Source organism: Callospermophilus lateralis, chromosome 5 (assembly GCF_048772815.1).
Source record: "Callospermophilus lateralis isolate mCalLat2 chromosome 5, mCalLat2.hap1, whole genome shotgun sequence".
NCBI classification, from domain to species: domain Eukaryota; kingdom Metazoa; phylum Chordata; class Mammalia; order Rodentia; family Sciuridae; genus Callospermophilus; species Callospermophilus lateralis.
Genome location: NC_135309.1, coordinates 3,777,860 through 3,799,104, shown reverse-complemented (window position 1 = coordinate 3,799,104; position 21,245 = coordinate 3,777,860). Strand labels below are relative to the sequence as shown.

At 45.8% G+C, this 21,245-nt stretch overlaps 1 protein-coding gene and 2 pseudogenes across 1 annotated transcript in view; all 3 read left to right on the top strand.

The window, feature by feature from the left end:
• LOC143399541 (uncharacterized) overlaps window positions 1–9,320 on the top strand; it is a 33,394-nt gene extending 24,074 nt beyond the window's left edge. The window contains exons 3-6 of the mRNA XM_076856268.1: window positions 1,130–1,268; window positions 5,388–5,514; window positions 5,990–6,035; window positions 6,587–9,320. Of these exons, the coding sequence (XP_076712383.1) occupies window positions 1,221–1,268; window positions 5,388–5,514; window positions 5,990–6,035; window positions 6,587–9,242 (2,877 nt within the window). The 5' untranslated portion in view covers window positions 1,130–1,220 and the 3' untranslated portion in view covers window positions 9,243–9,320. The remainder of the gene's footprint in view (window positions 1–1,129; window positions 1,269–5,387; window positions 5,515–5,989; window positions 6,036–6,586) is intronic.
• Window positions 9,321–10,545: 1,225 nt separating this feature from the next.
• LOC143400071 (small ribosomal subunit protein eS21 pseudogene) lies at window positions 10,546–14,594 on the top strand (annotated as a pseudogene).
• Window positions 14,528–15,655, top strand: LOC143400070 (phosphatidylinositol transfer protein alpha isoform-like; annotated as a pseudogene).
• The last annotated feature ends 5,590 nt before the right edge of the window (window positions 15,656–21,245 follow it).

The following is a 21,245-nucleotide window of genomic DNA, read 5'->3' as shown; positions in this document are numbered from 1 at the left end:
ATTACTATGTAACTAATTTTTCATGCACTTAATTGTATTTCCTTGTTGTCTTCCTATTTGCTTAACTGAAAACTGACTTGACAAAGTCAAATGTGAGGTGGCCTTGCCTAGTATCCCCAGGCTCTTCCCTAGTGAGATGGATGCCCATCTCCTTCCTTTCCAGTCTGGCCTGACCTGGCACTCACCTTTTCTGAGGTCATGGTTGGCTCCCTTCACATCATGTGTGTAATTCCTCACTCCAAGTGTGTAATTCCTCACATATGCTTGTGACTGTGTCCAGGCTGAAGGTGCAGAAAGGGCCTCCTGAGAGCAGGAAGACAACAGGGCCTGCTTTAGAAAGCTGGGGTCAGTTCTGAACAAGTGGAAATATTCCCCTGGTGTGGCAGTCCCCTTGCAGGAAAGAAACCCTGCCTGAAAAGAGGAGCTTTTGCCAAGAAACTTTCCTTCTGGCCTTATTTATCTAAAAATCGGATACATATTCTGTTACTCAGGGTCCCGAAATATGCATATTTGGCCTGGGGTGAGAGAGGGGTCTTCTGGAGCCCTGCCTGTGTTGAACCATGACCCAAGAAAAGACCACCAACTCCAATTTTAAATCAAATTAAAGCAAGCTTGTATTGTGTACACAAAAGCTTGCCAGTGGCCTTCTCATCCAAAACCTGGGCCAGAGAATAGCGCCCCAGCTTTCCAGGAACAAGGTTTTATAGCACCAAAAATTTGCAAAGGGGGGGGTGTCTTGAGAACTTACAGGTAACAGGATTTTGACAAGCATAATACAAAGGCAGATAGCAGGTTAGTGATCTACATGGCATGATATTTTAAGATAGGGAATAAATTCAGATCCCAACATCAGAATTTATGAGGTGCCACTGAGGTTTCAGAGAGGGTGGTTATCTGGTCAGGGGGAGCCCAGGCATGGATGAGTTCAAGGCACCGGAAGGAGTTCCAAATAAGTTTAAAAATCTCAGCAATTTATGGTAAAACAGAAATTAACTTTTCATGACTTTGTGATGAGATGGCTCCCAATCATAAGGTGGAATTAAGCTGGGTTCATCAACTAGTCAGCAGGCAACTGGTGAGAGGGTGGCCTTCCACAGTCTCACAGGACTTTCTCTCTCACCCTGTGCAGCTCAGAATTCATCTCCAGGACTGTGTCTTCTCTGCTGTGTGAGGCCCAAGTGGCTCTGGCTCAGATCGTCTCCCTGTGATCTGCAGGTGCTATGAGATCCTCAGGAAGGATGTCAGGACTCCCCAGAAGGCAGGAAATGGTGAGTGTTGGTTGAGGACTGCTCAGGGAGGTGGGCTGGTTAGAACTGGTGGGAATCAGCTGTGGCTGGACTCTGGCCTTCCACTGTCAGCTCCAGAGTCAGCCAGCCCAGACCTGAGTCAGATGCTGCTGCAGCTCAGCCCTTGATGTCTTCAGGCTATGGTGTGGGCTGGTGCAGGTGGGTTCCCAATGTGCTGCCTGGTCTGCAGCCACTTTGGCAGAACCCTCTCTGCCCAGCTGGACCCAGCCCTAGTCTCAGTGTGCAATGAAGGCAGACCCTTTTCATGGGATACTTACTCAGGGATGGTGTTCCTGTGTTCAAGGTTATTGGTCTAGGGGTCACTGTTCCTCCTCCCCCAGGAGGTACTCACTTTCCCACCCCATGTTCCACGTGTTTCTGAAACACGGTCTCAATTCACTTTGCTCTCCCAGGCTAGCCCCTCTTAGGGCTGGCAGTAGACCCCAAAGCTTGCACCTCTCTCTCACATTTCCAGACTCCAACTCCTCTTCCAGTTCACACCATTTTCAACTCTTCCATTCACAACATTCAAGTGGGCACAGTATTATCAATTTTTCACTCAGTAATGCAGGATACTTTTTTAAAATATTTGTGTCCTGTTTGTGAATATCTACCATGAGGGGAAAGTAGAGAGCAGCCACCTGGAGCTCCACTGTCCTTGTCTTCTCCCAGCACAGATGCCTTAATGTCTTTGAGCAAAGCTTCCCTTTAGACACTTCACAGAGTAGCATATCCTGAGCCACTGTCCTGGCGTTTCCTGGGCTGCCACAGGTGCCCACCACTGCCCTGTGTCCTGTAGGTACAGGGAATTTCAGGCCCTGGGTCAGCTCCTCCTAGAGGACAGCCTGAGGTGTGGGGCACACGTTGTCAGGGGAGCAGCTGGAAGCCCTGGGGCTGAGGAATTTCCTGTAACATGTCATATCTAAACAACTGCCTCATTGGGAAATTGTGTCCCCCAAGCCCTGTTCCCATTCCTTGGAGACAGATGGACAGTGAGCCCGTGGATGCTGGTGCTGAGGGGCCAGGTCAGCAGTGATTCCTGCCCTTGCATTCTCTCACAGTTGTGTAGGAGGAAAACTCTCCCAGAGCATAAGGACCACCCACCCCAGTGCAGTGCTATGCAAACCTGAAAGCCTCGTAGACTAGAGTCATGGTCTAGGTCTCCTGGGAGGGTGATCATGGAGTGTTTTAGTGAGCAGGACCAGGTGGGAGATGTCCAGCTGGTAGGCTGCTTATCAGTCCCTTGAACATGACACATCTGTGCTCCCTCAGCCCCAGCCCTATCTGTGTTCCTCACTTTGAAATGATATGCTTTATATGTAAATGTAACATTGGAATTCACTGTGATATATTTATACAGCACATAGCATAATTTGTTCCATTTCATTCAACAGTTCTCTAAACATTAAAAAGAGCTAGGGATGTGACTGAGTGTTTAAGTGTCCCTGGGTTCAACACAAAGTACCAAAAAAAAAAAGCTGACATTAGAGTTATTTATAATAAAACATGTCAAGGTGATGAAAAGTCTTGCTGAACCTCAGTTTGGATTTCATTATATTTTGGGACATGTAGACGATGTCTGTCACTCTGTGACTTTGTGTCCTTCCAGAGGTGCTGGGACATAAGGCACTCCACTAATTGCTGTGAACATCCACTGGGCAGTTCTGGTGGGCCATCCCTGGGGCCAGTGGTTGACTGCCCAGGGGTGCAGCACTTTGTTAGGTTCCGTCATATTTGCTGTGGGTCAGTGAGTACCCGCTCTACTCAGCAGAATGCTTTTTAATGTGTCAGGGAGCTTGGTGGCTGTGTCTGAGGACAGGTCCTGTGGCTGTGGATTCTCTGCAGGCCCATCTGTGGTGCAGAAATGTCCCCCCACTCTGGCCAGCATGACTCATCAGGGTGCTGTCCTTAGTCCTGAATACAAAGACTTCACTAGTCCTCTGGTTTTTTTAACTTCCGGTGTCCCAGGTCATCAACAGCAGGTGTCCATTTCTTTTGCTGAGTGACTGATGCAGCATCCAGCTGGTGTCCAAACAGTGCCCAGCATTCCCCAGGTCTGGCCCCAACACTACCAGATGGGAGCTGTTGCTCTCCGCTCGCTGCCTTAGAGCAAACAAATTTCTGCCTTGATCCACCTCCTGCTGCCTCCAGTGACAATGGGGTCACCTTCCCATTCAGCTTCCAGGGGACTTGGGCAACTTCTCATCCCAGCCTTCTGCAGGGAGCTGCCACATCAGGGGCCATCTCTCTGTGTCAATGTGTGTCCAAGCAGCTTTCCTCCAGCATGGGACCCAGGCAGACTGTGGTAATCTTTCTAGGCTTCGTAGAACTTGGGCAGCTTCCTGCCATTGCTCCCCCAGTTTGTGGTCAGTGGCAGTAGGATCCTGATGGCTTCCCTTTCCTGTGCTCAGAGGCCAACCCTGCCTCATTCCTTGGATGTGAGCTTGAGGTCCTGCTGCCACAGGGCAAGGGTATTGTGTCTCAGCCCAGGTTCCTTGGGTGGTCTTTAAAATGGTAATACTTTGAGCTCATGACACAGGTATGTTTCCATTTATTTGTGTCTTATTTCATTTCTTTTAGGAACATTTTGTAGTTTTCAGTATATAAGCCCCCTTCTTGGGACATTGTTTTAATTGTTGGTATTATTTCCAGAATGCCTTTCTCAGGTTGCTCATACACTTATGGAACTGAGTATCTGTGAAGGGAGATAATTTTACTCTTCCTTTTCAATTTGGGTGCATCTCTTTTTCACTGTTTCTCCTTACATAATTTTCCTGGCTACTGTTTCCATTGCTGCATCGAAAGGACCTGGTGAATGGAGCAGGTCTCATATTCCAGTCCTTCTAGAGCCATTTTTCATGAGCACTTCTCAGCCTTTCCTCCTCTCTGATTAGACAGGAAGACTGGGGGCAGATGGAGGTTGGTGGTTCTCTTTTCCCCCAGAAGATTTGACTTATAATCTCAGGTAATTTAGTCTTTGGAAATAATTTCTTCTAAATGTAGTGCCAGGAAGGTTGGAGTTCTCTGGGCATACTGAAAAATGCCATCTTTCTTCTTCCTATGCTTTAAGCAGTGAGCCTGTGTGTGTGTGTGTGTGTGTGTGTGTGTGTATGAGTGAGTGAGAGAGAGAGAGAGAGAGAGAGAGAGAGAGAGAGCGAGATCTTCACTGTGATATACTGGCAGTGTTTCTAAAGGGAAAATATTATACATTTGTAGGAATAGTCAGAAAAATCACCATTCTGCAGTTCATGGTAAATTTCAGGGAAGAGGCAAAACTGCTGCAGGGGCAGCTGCCCCATCTCCCATGCTTGTTCCCTGACTAGGAGTTCTAAGGTATGAGTGGAACAAAATAACTGGGTTTCTGAAGGAAGGCATACATTCAGTAAAGATCGTGTTTTTTACCTATAGTCTCAGCATTATGACTCAATGTTACTGCATAGTTTGGTGGGATCCTCCCATGTCCTTAGTTCCCCCTACCAGCAAAGTTCCAACTTGTCAGCTGATACTTCTAAGTGTACATACTGTTAGGAGGACTAATATTAATTCTCTTTTCTTTTTCATTTTTCTTTTTTTGGTAGTGGGGATTGAACTCAACCACTGAGCCACATCCCCAGCCCAATTTCATATTTTATTTAGAGACAGGGTCTCACTGAGTTGCTTAAGTGCCTTGCTTTTTTGGCTCTGAATTCACGATCCTCCTGTCTCAGGCTCCCAAGCCACTAGGATTACAGGTGTGCGCCACTGCACCCAGCAATTTAACTCTCTTTTGCACATAAGGTAGTAGGGCTTCATTATTCCATAAATTAAACATGCACTCACAAAGGTGTTGGGGTGACCCAGGAGCATACCTTACTCCCTGGACTCCACAAGGAGAAGGGTGTTTTTGCTCTGCTCATGCTTTTTTGGATAGTTCCGGTCTTGTATTAATATGCCTCTGTTTGGGCAAGTGAGTGTACAATGAGAGTACAAGTTTTGATGACAAAATCATGGAATGAATATTTGGAGATCACAGAAATGTGCAAATGTGTCTTATGATAAGAATAGAGCCCTCATGCTATCAATCTCTCCTGGCATGCACTACTCTTTTCTGGAATATTTTAGAATTCAGTGGCCTTTGAGGATGTGGCTGTGAACTTCACCCAGGAGGAGTGGGCTTTGCTGGATCTCTCCCAGAAGAATCTCCACAGAGACGTGATGCAAGAAGTCCTTAGAAACCTGGCTTCTATAGGTAAAGATGATGTTTTATTATATAGTCAATCACTGAGAAATTGGGAGGTTGTTTTTTTGTTTGTTTGTTTGTTTTTGTTTTTACCAAGGATTGAATCTGGGTGTGTTCAACCACTGACCCACATCTACAGCCCTTTTTTATACTTTATTTAGAGACAAGGCCTCCATAAGTTGCTGAGGCTGGCATTGAACCTGAGATCCTCCTTCCTCAGCCACCCAATCTGCTGGGATTATATGTGTGGGACACTGGGCCTGCCAAGTGAGAGTTTTTTTTTTTTCCTCAGGGATTTGGAATGTGAAAAGGGAGTACTTTGGGGAATAAAATGGGCCTAATATCATTTCACTCTGAGCATGAATCCCATAATTTTTCTCTTTTTTCTTCATTTTTATTTTTGCATTAGAGCAGTCCATATTATAAATGCCATATTTATTCTAAAATCATAATGATTCATGATTGTTCTCTGTCTACATTTTAGGAGACAAGTGGAAAAATCGGAACAGAAATACTGAAAGAGCACTAAGGTAATTTGTATTCAGTAGAAGAAACACAGTATCTTGATGGAATTGTAACATATCCTATAATTTTATAAACAAGCAGAGAAAACAACCATGATATGAATTATAGTTATTCCTATTTAACCAGAACTTTAATGGAAGTTATATGTTTCATATTTTCAAAAATTATTGATTTGTTGACAATGCTAACTAACTGCTCTTATGATACCACCATTTTAGTACTATCTATGAGAAGCAGTGTTGCAAAGTCATCATTACATTTATTTTCAAACAGTTTAAACATGACAGAAAAATCAATATTTTCCCTGACATTGGTAATAGTGTACGTGCCATACTGACTAATGAATATTTAAAAGTGTTAATAAGCCAACCATAAATATCCATGTAATTTAAAAAAAAAAAAAAACAGAAGTCATATGGTAGGTTCTGGAAAAATTTAAATAGGTACTCAGTGTGAGATTCCAAATCTTAGTCTTCACCAGGACTTTCCCATTAGAGTAAGTCCATGTGAATAGTATATATGGACAAGTCTTTATATATCTTTTTTTCCTTAATAGGCACATTATATCTCAGTCTGCAAACAAATTGTATGAGAATGAGTTAAGTGCAGGGAAGCTATATGAACTTAAACAGAAGAAAACATCTTTAATTTCTCACACAAGTGTTCAAAGACAAGCATCAGTGCACACTATAGATGAAACTTATGAATGTCTAACATGTGGAAAAGAGTTAAGTTGTTCCTTGTGTTTTCAAAAATTTCAACAATCTCATTCCAGAGAGACAGCTTACAGATGTAATCAATCTAGTAAAGTCTTCACTAGTTCCTCTTATCTTCCAATACGTAAACGAACACATACTGGAGAGAAGACCCATAAATGTAAACAGTGTGGGAAAGCCTTCACTTGTTCCTCTCACCTTCAAAGACATAAACAAACTCATACTGGAGAGAAGCCCTATGAATGTAAAAAATGTGGAAAAGCCTTCAGTCGTTCCTCTTATCTTCACATACATGAACGATTTCATACTGGAGAGACGCTTAATAGATGTAAACGATGTGGGAAAGTGTTTGCTACATCCAGTCAGCTTCATTCACATGAATGGACTCATAATGGAAAGAAACCCTATCAGTGTGAACAATGTGGGAAAGCCTTCATATATTGTTCTTCCTTTCAGCGACATCAGCGAATTCATACTGGGGAGAAACCCTATGAATGTAAGGAATGTGGCAAAGCCTTTACTTATTCCTTTTATCTTCAAACACATAAACAAACTCATAGTGGAGAGAAGCCTTATGAATGTAAACAATGTGGAAAAAGCTTCAGTTGTTCCTCTTACCTTCGTAGACATAAACTAATTCATACTGGAGAGAAGCCCTATGAATGTAAGCAATGTGGGAAAACCTTTACTTATTCCTTTCATCTTCAAATACATAAACGAATTCACATTGGAGAGAAGCCCTGTAAATGTAAACAATGTGGGAAAGCCTTCAGTTGTTCCTCTTACCTTCGAAGACATAAACAAATTCATACTGGAGAGAAGCCCTATGAATGTAAGCAGTGTGGGAAAGCCTTTACTCATTCCTCTCAACTTCAGACACATAAACGAATTCATACTGGAGAGAAGCCCTATGAATGTAAACAATGTGGGAAAGTCTTTGTTTATTCTGCTTCTCTTTGGCAACATAAACGAATTCATACTGGAGAGAAGCCCTATGAATGTATGCAATGTGGAAAAGCCTTTACTAATTCCTCTCAACTTCAAACACATAAACGAATTCATACTGGAGAGAAGCCCTATGAATGTAAACAATGTGGGAAAGTCTTTGTTTCTTCAACTTCCCTTTGCCAACATGAACGAATTCATACTGGAGAGAAGCCCTATGAATGTAACCAATGTGGGAAAGCTTTCAGTTGTTCCTCTTACCTTTCTAGACATAAACGAATTCATACTGGAGAGAAGCCCTATGAATGTAAGCAGTGTGGGAAAGCATTTACTCATTCCTCTCAACTTCAAACACATAAACGAATTCATACTGGAGAGAAGCCCTATGAATGTAAACAATGTGGAAAAGCCTTTGTTTATTCCAATTCCCTTCGACAACATGAACGAATTCATACTGGAAAAAAGCCCTATGAATGTAAGCAGTGTGGGAAAGCTTTTACTCAGTCCTCTCAACTTCAAAGACATAAACGAACTCATACTGGAGAGAAGCCCTTTGAATGTAAACAATGTGGGAAAACCTTTGCTTCTTCTACATCCCTTCAGCAACATAAACGAATTCATACTGGAGAGAAGCCCTATGAATGTGAGCAATGTGGGAAAACTTTTACTTACTCCTTTCAAACACATAAACGAATTCATACTGGAGAGAAGCCCTATGAATGTAAGCAATGTGGGAAAGCCTTCAGTTGTTCCTCTTACCTTAAAGTACATAAACGAATTCATACTGGAGAAAAGCCCTATGAATGTAACCAATGTGGGAAAGCTTTCAGTTGTTCCTCTTACCTTTCTAGACATAAACGAATTCATACTGGAGAGAAGCCCTATGAATGTAAGCAGTGTGGGAAAGCATTTACTCATTCCTCTCAACTTCAAACACATAAACGAATTCATACTGGAGAGAAGCCCTATGAATGTAAACAATGTGGAAAAGTCTTTGTTTATTCCAATTCCCTTCGACAACATGAACGAATTCATACTGGAAAAAAGCCCTATGAATGTAAGCAGTGTGGGAAAGCTTTTACTCAGTCCTCTCAACTTCAAAGACATAAAAGAACTCATACTGGAGAGAAGCCCTTTGAATGTAAACAATGTGGGAAAGCCTTTGCTTCTTCTACATACCTTCAGCAACATAAACGAATTCATACTGGAGAGAAGCCCTATGAATGTGAGCAATGTGGGAAAACTTTTACTTACTCCTTTCAAACACATAAACGAATTCATACTGGAGAGAAGCCCTATGAATGTAAGCAATGTGGGAAAGCCTTCAGTTGTTCCTCTTATCTTCAAAGACATAAACGAATTCATACTGGAGAAAAGCCCTATAAATGTAAGCAATGTGGGAAAACCTTTGTTTCTTCAACTTCCCTTTGCCAACATGAACGAATTCATACTGGAGAGAAGCCCTATAAATGTAAGCAATGTGGAAAAGCCTTTATTTATTCCAGTTCCCTCCAAAGACATAAACAAATTCATACTGGAGAGAAGCCCTAAGGATGTAAGCAGTGTGGGAAAGTCTTTGTTTCTTCAACTTCCCTTTGCCAACATGAACAAATTCATACTGGAGAGAAGCCCTTTGAATGTAAGCAATGTGGGAAAGCCTTCAGTTGTTCCTCTTACCTTCATAGACATAAACGAACTCATACTGGAGAGAAGCCCTATGAATGTAAGCAGTGTGGGAAAGCCTTTGTTTATTCCAGTTCCCTTCAAAGACATAAACAAAGTCATACTGGAAAGAAGCCCTATGAATGTAAGCAATGTGGTAAAGCCTTCACTACATCTTATCTTCAAAGACATAAACAAAGTCATGCTGTAGAGAAACTCTAGGAATGTAAATAATTGGGAAAAGCCTTCACTACTTCCTTTTAGGTTTAAATACATAAATGAACTCATACTTGAGAAAAGCTCTATGAATGTAAACAATGTGGAAAAGTCATTGCTGGATCCAGATAGCTTCATTCACATGAATGAACTCATAAAGGAAAGAAGCCCTATGGATGTAAATAGTGGGGGACAGCCTTCACAAGGTCTGCTCACCTTCACAGACATGAATGATTTCATAATGGGGAGAAGCCTTATAAATGTAAACAATGTGGGAGAGCCTTCACTAGTTCCTTTTCCCTTCACATACATGAACAGTTTCATACAGGAAAAAAGCCTTGTAGTTGTAAACAATGTGGGAAGGCCTTCACTACTTCTGTTTACCTTTACATACATGAATTAACTCATATTACAGAGAAACCTGACTAATGTAAGCAGTGTGGGAAATCCATCACTACATCTAGTCACTTTTATTTGCTTGAAAGAACTCACATTGGAGAGATGGCCCATATATGTAAAAATGTGGGAAAGCCTTTGCTTCATGTAGTTACATTATAAAACATCAAACAACTCATCAGGAAAAAAATCCCTACTAAAGAGAAAAAATGTGAAATGCCTTTCATTTGGGGGTTCTGTTTTAAACCTGAAAGTAGTGGTATTGTACAAAAGCCCACTGAATGCAAAAAACATGACAAATCATTTAATATTCCCAGTCACCTTCAATAACATGAAAGTACATATAGAATAGTTGTTGAGTGTGCGTGTGTGTATATATATACATCCATAATATATGTGTGTGTGTATATATAGATAGATAGATGGATATATAGTTTGTTTTGTTTTGTTTTAATGTAGAATGATGTATTGTTCCTGGAGGGGCAGAGGCACACAGGGCAAAATTTCTGGCATAAGTAGCAAGTTGCAGGTTTAAACAGGTCATGAAACCTCAGAGGAAGTTGCAAAGCATTTATGGAACATGAATTGTGTAAGAGGGATTTTGTGAGTATCCCAGTTGACTCAGTTAAAACACATTTCTAGATTTTTTTTCTAAAGATTTGAGTACTGATTTTTCACACAAATTAAAACCTGATTCATTATAATACAATGCAAAGTTTAAATCTTGGACTTGTGTTGGGACAAGGCACAAGTGCAGAGAAAACTGGCAGGGAACCCTGTGACTCCACCTGGCTCCACCTGTAGCACCACCCCTACTCCTGGCCCTCCATAAACACCCCTGAGGCAGGCTGCTGTCCTCTGGAGGCAGCCCCATTCTGCCCTGAATAGGTACCAGCTTTCCTAAATGAGCAGTGTGTGCCTTGGACCTGCACCTGCACCACGTGCGCCCTGAACCCCTACGTCCTGAGTTTACCTCCCCTTCTCACGGGAAACTCTTACCCTTCATAAGAGACAGAAGAAAAACTGCCCAGGCGGAGGGGCAGTAGCCCAATGGTGGGCCCTAGGCTCCTGGGCCTGAACAGGAACTGAAAGGCTAAGGTGCACAGGTAACCCTGCGGGGTGTGGTGAGGTCTTCTTTTCCTCTCAGCCCTTGGGTTTGAACCTAGGGTCTTGCACGTGGTAGGTAAGAGCACAATTGCCCTACCCTGAGCTGCACCCAGGATTGGCATTTTCTTTTGTGCTCCACGCCAGATGCCCGCCCTTATCAAAAATCAGAATACCTAGCCCTACCGTTGTGTGTCCCGCGCCTGTTATCCCAGTGGCTTGGGAGGCTGAGACAGGCGGATTGTGAGTTCAAAGCCAGCCTCAGCAAGGGGAGGTGCTAAGCAGTTCTGTGAGACCCTGTTTCCAAATCCAATACATAAATAGGCTGGGTGGAGTGCCGCCCCCCCCCCCCGTGCCCTCCCCCCCCATTCTCCCATTCCCCCCCCCACACACACATAAAGAATACCTATTCTAAAGGTAAGGTTTCTTAGGTGGGGCAAATGCTTAAAAATATATTGACCAGCAATGTCCTGCACCTGCAGCTTACGTGGGGCAAATCCCACCAGGGCCTTCTCTGCCCGTCCCTAACCTGGGGCCAAAACCAAAGCCCAGGCTCCAGGCAGTCACGTCCGAGGGCTGGCTGAAGAGATGCAGGGCTGAAGGCCCCAGGCTGGGTGGGGTATGGCTCAGTGGTCCTGCAGAGGCCTGGAAGGTGTGGGCGACCCTGCAGAGGCCTGGAAGGCGTGAGCGACTCTGCAGAAGCCTGGAAAGCGTGGGGGACTGGTGAGATAGGTGCAAGCCAGACACCAGGCCCAGAGGTACGCCGGGTTGCAGAGAGCGTGTGCCCGTTCTGAAAGGGGAGCCAGTGAGAGCTGTTGGGGCAGGGCGGGCTGAACCAGGGGTGTATTTTCCCCCAAGAGGAATCCCGCGCTCCCCCTTGCGCCTGCAGAATTGAGCAGCAGGCCTACATGGCTGTCACCCCCAGAGGGTGGCAAAGCCCGCGCCACCAGCAACCCCAGAGTGACCACAAAGCCATCTTTCCTTCCTTCCTCTTCCTCCGGGTTCCTCTTTCGAGGTGTGCTTCTCCCACCCTGCAAAGCATTAACATGTAGGTTAACTAGAGAAAAGCAACAGAAAGCAGAGGTAGGGATCCTTGTTTAGAAATACAAACTTAGGTAAAGAAGTAAGAACCGTCTGCCCGGAAACACATTCCCCCCACCAGAAGAACTTCCTGCCGTAGAGAAAAGGGGTGGGGGGCAGCAAAGGCACTTCTTGATACCAGGCTCCTCCCATCAGAGCAAGGGTCAGTGCTGGGTTGGGGATAAAATCAGAGGGACTGCTCATCCAAGTGTGCTTGCTTGCCACTTTGTTCAGCTGCGTGCTGTCTGCAGAAATAAACTTTTCCTTGCCCAGCTACTTCTGAGAGCCCATGTCTGATTCTTAACGGAACCTGGTGTTTCTAACACATTTAACCAAGTGAGCAGAGAAGAGGTGGCCATCTGTGAGACAGGAAGCAGCCCGCCCAGGCAGGTGTCTATGGCACCTTCTCTTCGGCTTCTCAGCTCCAGACTGTGAGGACAGTCTCCATTTAGGAGCCCTCCAGGGCCCTGGTTTCTGTTAGCACCTGAACCAACTGAGCTGTGTGTCTTTGTCTCCTCCTTTTATAAGGACATCATTGTTTAATATGACATCACCTAAGCTATTTACACCTGCAACTACCCTATTTCCTAATAAGATTTTGGGGATAGAATTTGACATATAAGTTCAATTCATAACAGGTCGCAGAGATGAGTGTTTATCATGTTATGATTATACTGGTCATATGATTAAATTATTATTTGAAAAGTATTTAATTTTGAGATGGGGTTCTCACTATATTGCCCAGGCTGGTCTTGAATTCATAATCCTCCTGCCTAAGTTTCCCAAGTAGCTGGGATTATTGGTATATACCATTATACCTGATTTGGTTATTGTTGTTTTTTTTAAACCAGAGATTGAACCAAGGGGTGCTCACTACTGAGCCACATCCCCAACTTTTTTGTGTTTTATTTAAAGACAGAGTTTCCTGAGTTGCTAAGGGCCTTGCTAAGTTGCTGAGGCTGGCTTTGTACTTGCAGTCCTCCTGCCTCATCCACCAGAACCACTGGGATGACAGATGTGCACCACCATGCCTGGCTTACACCAGGTTGTTAAGATAATTTTAAGATTAGTAACAGGAGCTGGGGTTTTCCCAGGAGGTAGAATTCTTGCTTGGCATGCACAAGTTCCTGTGATCCACACACGGGAAAAGAAAAGAAATAAAAAGAAAAAAAATAAATTACTGGCAAATTCTTATAAATGAATAAAGATGTTGGATTTATTTTCTGGTATCAGCCTATGTGTTTGCAAATGGTCACGTGGTGGTTTTGTGGTTTTGCCCTGGTAATACAGTGAGTATGAACAAATGTCTAACAGGGAAAGATTGGCACAACCGTGGGATAAGCTGGGCCCCTTGGCATTCTGGGGTGTTGCTGGGTTGTGAGTGTCCAGAGAAAGCAATACCTCTGCTTAGAGGAAATAAGAAAATGTTTTATTCAGAGCCAAATATGAACAACCATTCTCTGTGAACTCAAGCTTAAGCTTTCCCAAAATACACATGTTCCCATTGAAGGCAATTACACACATTTGCAGGTGGAGAGTATCGGGGATTGAACTCAGCGGCACTTGACTGAGCCACATCCCCAGCCCTGTTTTGATTTTATTTAGACACAGGTCTCACTGAGTTTCTTAGCATCTCGCCATTTTTGTGGTTGGCTTTCAACTCATGATCCTCCTGCCTCAGCCTCCAAATCCTCTGGGATTACAGGCATGAACCACAGAGCCTGCTACACATGCTTTTTTAGTCCCAGAAGGAAGGAGTGGGGCTCTCAGCTAGGCAGACTGCAAAGAGCTAGAGAAATCAATGATTCAGAGATGGCTTTCATTAAGATGGGAGGAATCTTTTGCAGGATTTGTGTGTGTCCCATTTCTAGTTTTCAGTGGGAAAGGCCAGAGGTCTGCTGAGCTTAGCATACACTTATGCAGAGGTCACAAAAATGGTAGGTCAGTAGAATGACAAAATCACCCAAAGGGACCAAAGATAGCCAGTAAGACCTTGGCTTCCAGATATATTCGAGCTCTCCACATGGTCTCCATGCTCCAGTGGGCACAATTCAACCTGGCTCCTCCCTTCTGTGCTAGTGCTCTTGGTGGAGGCAGCAGGCATGCTTCAATGTCCAGAACAAGATGGTTGAGTTCATGAACCTGTACGTGCTGTGGAAATGCACCACCAGCAACAGCATGATTGGTGCCAAGGACCACTTTCCGTCCAGATGGACGTGGAGGAAGTGGACACGGTCACTGGCAGGTTTAATGGCCAGCTTAAAACCTACACTGTCTTGGGGGCCATTCACAGGATGGGCAAGTCAGATGACTCCATCCTCCAACTGGCCAAGGTGACAGCATTGTCTCAAAGAATTTTTGACTGGAGAGAATTGTGGATGTGGAATGCTTGTCATAAATTAATAGTGAAAAGCCAAAAAAAGGATCTGGGTAGATGTAGTATCAAGTGGGGCAGCTGTATTCTGTGGCCAAGGCCAGCAAAAATGAAACTGGTGGTGGTAAAGGTGTGGAGGCCCTAGTGAGTGGACCCTGTGAGAAGGATGGTGAGAAAGGCCAGTATACCCACAAGATCTACCACCTAAAGAGCAGGGTACTCACATTTATTCGAATGCTGGCCCCTGAATATACATGAAAAAACATGGAATGCCTACCCATATTGCAGAACTGCTATTACAAATGAGTACATGAAAGAGGACTTTCTGATTAAAATTGAAACCTGGCACAAACCAGATCTTGGCACCCAGGAGAATGTGCATAAACTGTAGCCCGATACATGGAAACACGTGGAGGCCATATATGTAGACATTGAAGAGCAAAGTCAAGTACTTAGCAAGGATTACAGGGCAGAGGAAGACCCTGCAGTTCAAGTCTGTCAAAACAGGCCGAGGACCCTTGGGCCCAAAGTGGAAGTAAGAACTTGTAAATCAGAAAGACTGCCCATATATGTGCACACACACACTGGTCACTGTCAAGTTCAAGTGGTGGGGCCTGCAGAACAATGAGAAGCGTTGTTCACAAACTTCCACAGGCAGCTGTTCTGTTCACTGTTCATAAGTGGGTGAACCTGACCATGGACGACATTCGAAGGATGGAAGGAGATGAAAAGACAGCTAGATGAGATGAGACAAAGGACCCAGGGAAAGGAATGACATCAGGTGACTAAAGCCACCCCTTCCCCTTCTGCACTTTTCGCAATACAGTGGTCAACAGGAAGGCCCAACAGCTCCACCCTCCTGAGTGACAGGCCATCTTCTGACGCAGCCTTTCTGTGCCCATTCTTCAGGCAACTTTCAATTCCTTACTGTAGCGAAATTCTAGATGCCCTTTAATACTGTGAACAAATAGTCCACCTGGTATTACCGAGCCCGTGTGTGTGGGAGCCTGCTCCTCTGACATACATGGTGTGTAGGCTGCTGGATTTACACCTCTTCCTCTTCTCCATTATGTTCTGCCCCATTTCTCCATTGTGTGCCCCCACCTTTATTTCCAGGTGACATTTTTAGTCTTCAAGTTAGCTGCCTTTTGTGATGTGGTGATTTAAGTTCATTTGTTTTCAACCTTGGGATAAACTGAGGTATTTTGCTTACTGGGCAGATCCTTGACATTTGGAATGCTCACCTGGGGAGAGAAGATGAGTTAGAAATACAGTATCCTCCCCTGTTTCCCCACCTAGTTCCACAGGAGAGCCATGTGGCTTCATGACTCTTACCTCTGTTCCTGTCACCCATTGTTACAATGACTAAGCACGAGGGAGGTACCCAAGGCCCAGACTCTGTTCAAAGAACATCTAACCCATATGAATAGTCCCTGCCTGGTCATTGCATCTCTGGCCACTGTTCTTACAAACAAGTGTGACTTCTTGGTCTTTCAAAAAAAAAAAAAAAAGAAAGAAAGAAAAGAAAGAAAGAAAAGAAAAGAAAGAAAAAAGAAAAGTCAAAAAAAATTAAAGATTAAAAGTCACCCTGGAGCTCTGAAGTGGAACACAGGCTCAGTAGGACCCCAGCTCACAGGGGGCAGCACCTTCCCTCTGACAACCTTGCACCTGCGATGGGTACACCTGAGCCTGGAGGGTATACCCATGGCATGAAGTAGTCAGAGTACCTATGGGCTATGGAGCCCGAGGAGCCAGGTGCCAAGGGAGGACCCTGGGGGCAGAGAATTATCCTCAGAAGGTCCCAGCACAGGCTCCCTGCTCTGCAATAGTTTTGTTGCTTTCTGATGATGAGCTAGAGACGGGGAAGAACCGCGGCCCCCTGAGCACAGACTGTGTGCCCTAGACCTTGCCAGGGCTGCACTGCCCCCAGGAGCACATCAGATAGGCTTTCCCCAGGAGAAACAGCTCAACGCCTACAGAGCCGCTCCCCAGAGGGCCACATGCCCATGGAGTGGGACCCATGCTTGCAGTTCAGTCTCTCTGAAGACAATCCTGGCCACCCTTCTGTGAAGGCTCACAACTTCTCTTCAGTTCTGACGTCCCCAGCATATTCTCCAGAATTTTTTGTAAAGCCCTAACAGAAAGTTTGATTTGGGGCTAGTTTCTCCACAGTGGTTTTTAAAATTAGTATTATTTTTAGTTGCCTAGTTACAATGTTTTACTTTTATGAGGGACATGATTTTTAACAACTGTTGGTAGGAGGCCACCTGATGCAGAACCTTGTCGTGGGATAGAGAGGTGGAGCAGTGGACTCCGGGCTTGCTACCCTCCCACATCTACAGCTCTTGGTGTAGCAGGGACACCCTGAGTCATTTTTCACTTTCACCAGTGTGTACTGGAGTTTTCCACAGGCTGTGGTGTCTGGTTAGATGACAGATCTAATGCAGAAGCAGATGGAGGGTCCAGATACTTCCTAGAGCTGAGATCCTGTGCAGCTGGGATGCTGGTCTCCAGGGTGTGACTTCTACATCTCCTCAGTTCTGAGCAGGTGGACGCTCATTGACCCTGGTGCTCCTGAGCTCCACTGTGAAGGGACGGGTGCAGGCAACCCCGTGGAGGGGTTCCCCCAGCCCAGGTTTGGGCTGTGTCACTTCTTCCTCTGCCCAGGGGTTTGTTGCCTTTCCCTCAGACACAAGCTCCAGAGCACTGGGCCAAGCTAAGACTGCTGGGGAGTGGGGGCTGCAGGGAGCCCTGGTCAGGGCTCCAGGCTATATTCCTCAGGGTCCCCAGAGAAACAAAAGCACAGCGCTGTGGGTCCCCATGTCCCCTCCCACACACCTCCACTGGCTGAACTCCCTCCCACCAGGCCCTCCTTCCCAAGGGCTCCCCCCAGCAGAGCCTCCAACACATGGCCTGTAGGGACAGTGAGCACCTAAGCTCTAGCTTTGGCTTAGCTTTCCAGCAACAGAGGGGCTCTCTCCACAGCCCTGGAGCAGCATGGTGGGTCTCTGACAGCCCAAGCCACCAGCAAGAGTGTGCAAGAAGGGCCATGCTCCTCCTTCTGGAAGTAAAGATGTCCAGGAAAGGCAGTCATGCCTGCTGATCCCTGGAATCCAGATGGCAGGCCCAACTCCATTTGTGACCAGATGACTTTTCTTACATGCACTCAAAGTAACACTGCATAGAGACCCATTCCATCCTCTGTCCTCACTGACCCGTTCTCCCAACGCCATGTCTTAAACCTGTGGGCTGGGGAAGCCACTGCCATGGACTGGGTGGCTTGCCATGAATAGGCCGTCATCCTGTGTGTGGTGCTAGGGTCAGTCCCAGAGCCTCCACAGGTAGAGAGTTCCAGGTGGCTCACAAACACCCATTTATTTCTCCCAGTTCTGAAGATAAGAAATCAAAGGTCAAGTAGACACAGATTTGGTGTCAGGGGAGGCTCTAAGTCCTGGTTCACACATGGCCATCTTCCCATTGTGTCCTAACCCAGAGAAGAAGACAAGGGAGCTCCCCAGAGTCCCTCTTATAAGGACACTAATCAGCCTCATGACCCAGTCACTTCCCAAAGGCCTCACCTCCTAATGCCTCCACCTGGGAGTCAGCACTTGACATGTGACTTGGAGTCTCATTTATGCTTACTGTGGTGTAAGGGAGTTCTCATTTCAGTGCTTGTAGTCAGACCCAGGACCTCATGCTCTACCTTTGGGCCACACAGACGCTGTAATTGTCCCTTTCTCCCTCCCTCCCTTCCCTCCCTTCTTTTCTTTCTTCCCTCTCTCTCTACCTTTCTTTCTTGGGATTGAACCCAGGGGTGTGCCAACCCTGAGCTGCACCTCCAGTGTGTGCGCAAGAGTGTGTGTGTGTGAGAGAGAGAGAGTGTGTGAGAGAGAGGGTGTACACGGGGAGCCTGGGTGTGAGAGACACACACAGGGACAAGGTGGAGATGGGCAGCAGTGTCAGTGATAGCCCGCTCCAGAGGGAGGAGAGCCAGGTGGGTGAGGGAGGCCTTGCCCAACAGCTCCAGCCCACTGCCTGTTTTCTTTGGTTTTGGTTGGAGAATCTCAATAATGAAGAACAGAAGCAATGACAAAGCAGAGTCACCACATTGCCATGTACTTTAAACCTTCACATGGAATAAGTCATTTCCTCAGATTCAACATCCTCAGAAGAACAGAAGCAATGACAAAGCAGAGTCACCACATTGCCATGTGCTTTAAACCTTCACATGGAATAAGTCATTTCCTCAGATTCAACATCCAGGGCAGTGACACATTTATTACTGAGCAGACACCAAGGGCAGTGCCAACAATGCACCATGTAAAGCTAAATCTCACTGTGCCCCTCCAACAGGTAGGGCTCTGTTGGAGAACTTGAGGACCATGAAGAGGACCAGGAAGAACTTGAGGACCATGGCTAGTAAAGGAAAAGATATTCTGACACTGTGGAAAGGACTTTAACAGGGCCTGTGGCCACAGGGTGTCTAAGCAGGGGAGAGGAGTATGACAAGAACAGTGGAGGTTCATAGTCAAGGAGCAGGCAGGGCAGTGGACAGAAGGTCACTCAGAGGAGGCTGGGTGGGCTCAGAGTTAGGAAGAGCGAAGCCTGCTGGAGGGCTTGGGTTCCATCCCCAGCACCTGATGATGAAGAAGATGACAGGGTAGAGATGCCAAAAGGAGGCTGGGTGGGCTCAGTGAACAAGAGCAACAGACAGCTGTGCTGCAGGATTCTTGGCTGCCCAGTTGTTGCTGAAGTCCCCCTGTTTTTTTCGTATGGGTTTCTCCCAGCACCTGGGTTGCCAATGTCGCAGCAGGTGATGTGCCTGGGCCTCTTGCCTCTGAGTCTGAGAGCCTCTGAGTGACTCCTCCGTTCTGTTTTTCATTTGTTGGATGGCCAGGTCCTGCTCCAGTGCTGAATGTTTTGGCAGACTCTACTGTTCTTTTTTGAGGGGACCCAGGGCATTTAACCACTGAGCCACATCCCCCCTTTTTATATTTTATTTACAGCCTTAGGCCTCACCAAGTGGGGAGGCTGACTTTGACAATGTGATCCTCCTTCCTCAGCTTTCCATGTGCTGGGGTCCCAGGTGTGGCCACCGTGCCCTGCTCAAGTGTCTGTTTGCTTCCCTGACTTGGCTCTTCCTTTCTGGAGGGTGCTCTTTGCATTTGCAAACCACCTTTTCATCTCCTCTTCTTCATGTTGTCCTTCTTGTCCAGCCCTTTAGCCCTTCTTCAGACTTTTGTTTGTGGTCCACAATATTTTCTAAAAGCTCTTGATTTCCTGAAGAATCAGTTGTTTCTGATTATGTTCATTTTCCAAGGCTGCCATAATAAATGGCTTCAAGTGTCTAAAATCAACCAAAACATGCTCTCTTAAAGTTCTGAGGTCAAATATGAGTCACCATCTGAAGTCCACATCTTAGCAGAGTGGCTCTTCCCTCTGTGTCCTTTTCTTGTGGGGTCACTCTGAATCTTTGTTCCAACTCATTGTCCACTTACTGGGAGTCTTGTGATCATGCTAGGCCTTCTTGGTGAGCCCTGGTAATCTTCCCACCTTAAGGTCAACCTGTTAGCAAACTTAATTCCATCTGCATCTTGGATTCCCCTTTGCCAGGTAACATAACATACTCACAGTTTACAGCCATTCAGATGTGGATGTCTGGAGGGCCATTATGGGGCTACCTGTATTATTATGTCTTTCATTACCATAAGAAGCACTTGAGGCAGGCTACTTATAAAGAAAACAGATTTTTTGAGCTCACACTTTTGGAGGCAGCAAGTCCAAACAGCATGTCATGGTACTTGCAAGAGACCCCTTGGCTTGGTCACCTTGTGGAGGATGGCATGAGAGGTACAGTGTGTGGGAAGGAAAAATCACATCTTGAGAGCAGGAAGCTCGAGAGTGATTCTGGGATCAGGTCCACTCTTTGCTTTTATAAACTTTTATTGGCGCATTATAATCATACATTATAGTGGGACTCGTGAGAAAGAAACCATAGTGGAGTTCATACGTTGGGATCGACTCCTTCCTGGATGCTTCCCTCTCCTCCCTCCCGCCCCATCTGTTGCTCTGCTCTGCTGATCTCCCCTGTACTAGCACCACTGGCTCCACTGGCTCCTCACACTCACACACAAGCAGGCTCATGGCCCCTCATGCACATGCGGTTCCTCTACATTTCCCAGGCTGCCCGCCTCCCTCCCCTGCTCAGTTGGTCTCCCTTCTATTTTCAGACAATCCCCCTTTTAAAAATTCCCTTTCCCTCTTTTTCTAACTTCTGCCTATGAGAGAACCTCGGGCCCTGGACTTCCTGAGTCTGGCTTATTTCACAGAGCATCATGGTCTCCAGGTCCATCCATTTCCCAGCAAATGCCATGATTCCAGTCCTCTGTAGGGCCACTGGGCACATGCACCACGGCCACCACAGCATCTGTGTCCGTTGATCTGCTTAGAGCACCTGGGTGGTTCCATAGCTGGGCTGTTATGAATTGCACTGCTATAAACATGGATAGGGCTGCATCACTCTAGGAGGCTTTGGGCAAATAGTAGGAGTAGGGCAGCTGGGGCATGTGGTAGTCCTCACACCTAGGCTTTGGAGGAATCTCCGCACTGCTTTCCAGAGCACTTGCCCTGATCTGCAGTCCCACCAGCAGTGGAGGAGCTCACATTCTCCCACATTCTCTCTGTCACTCTTTACTATTGCATCCTTGACAGCTGCCATTCCG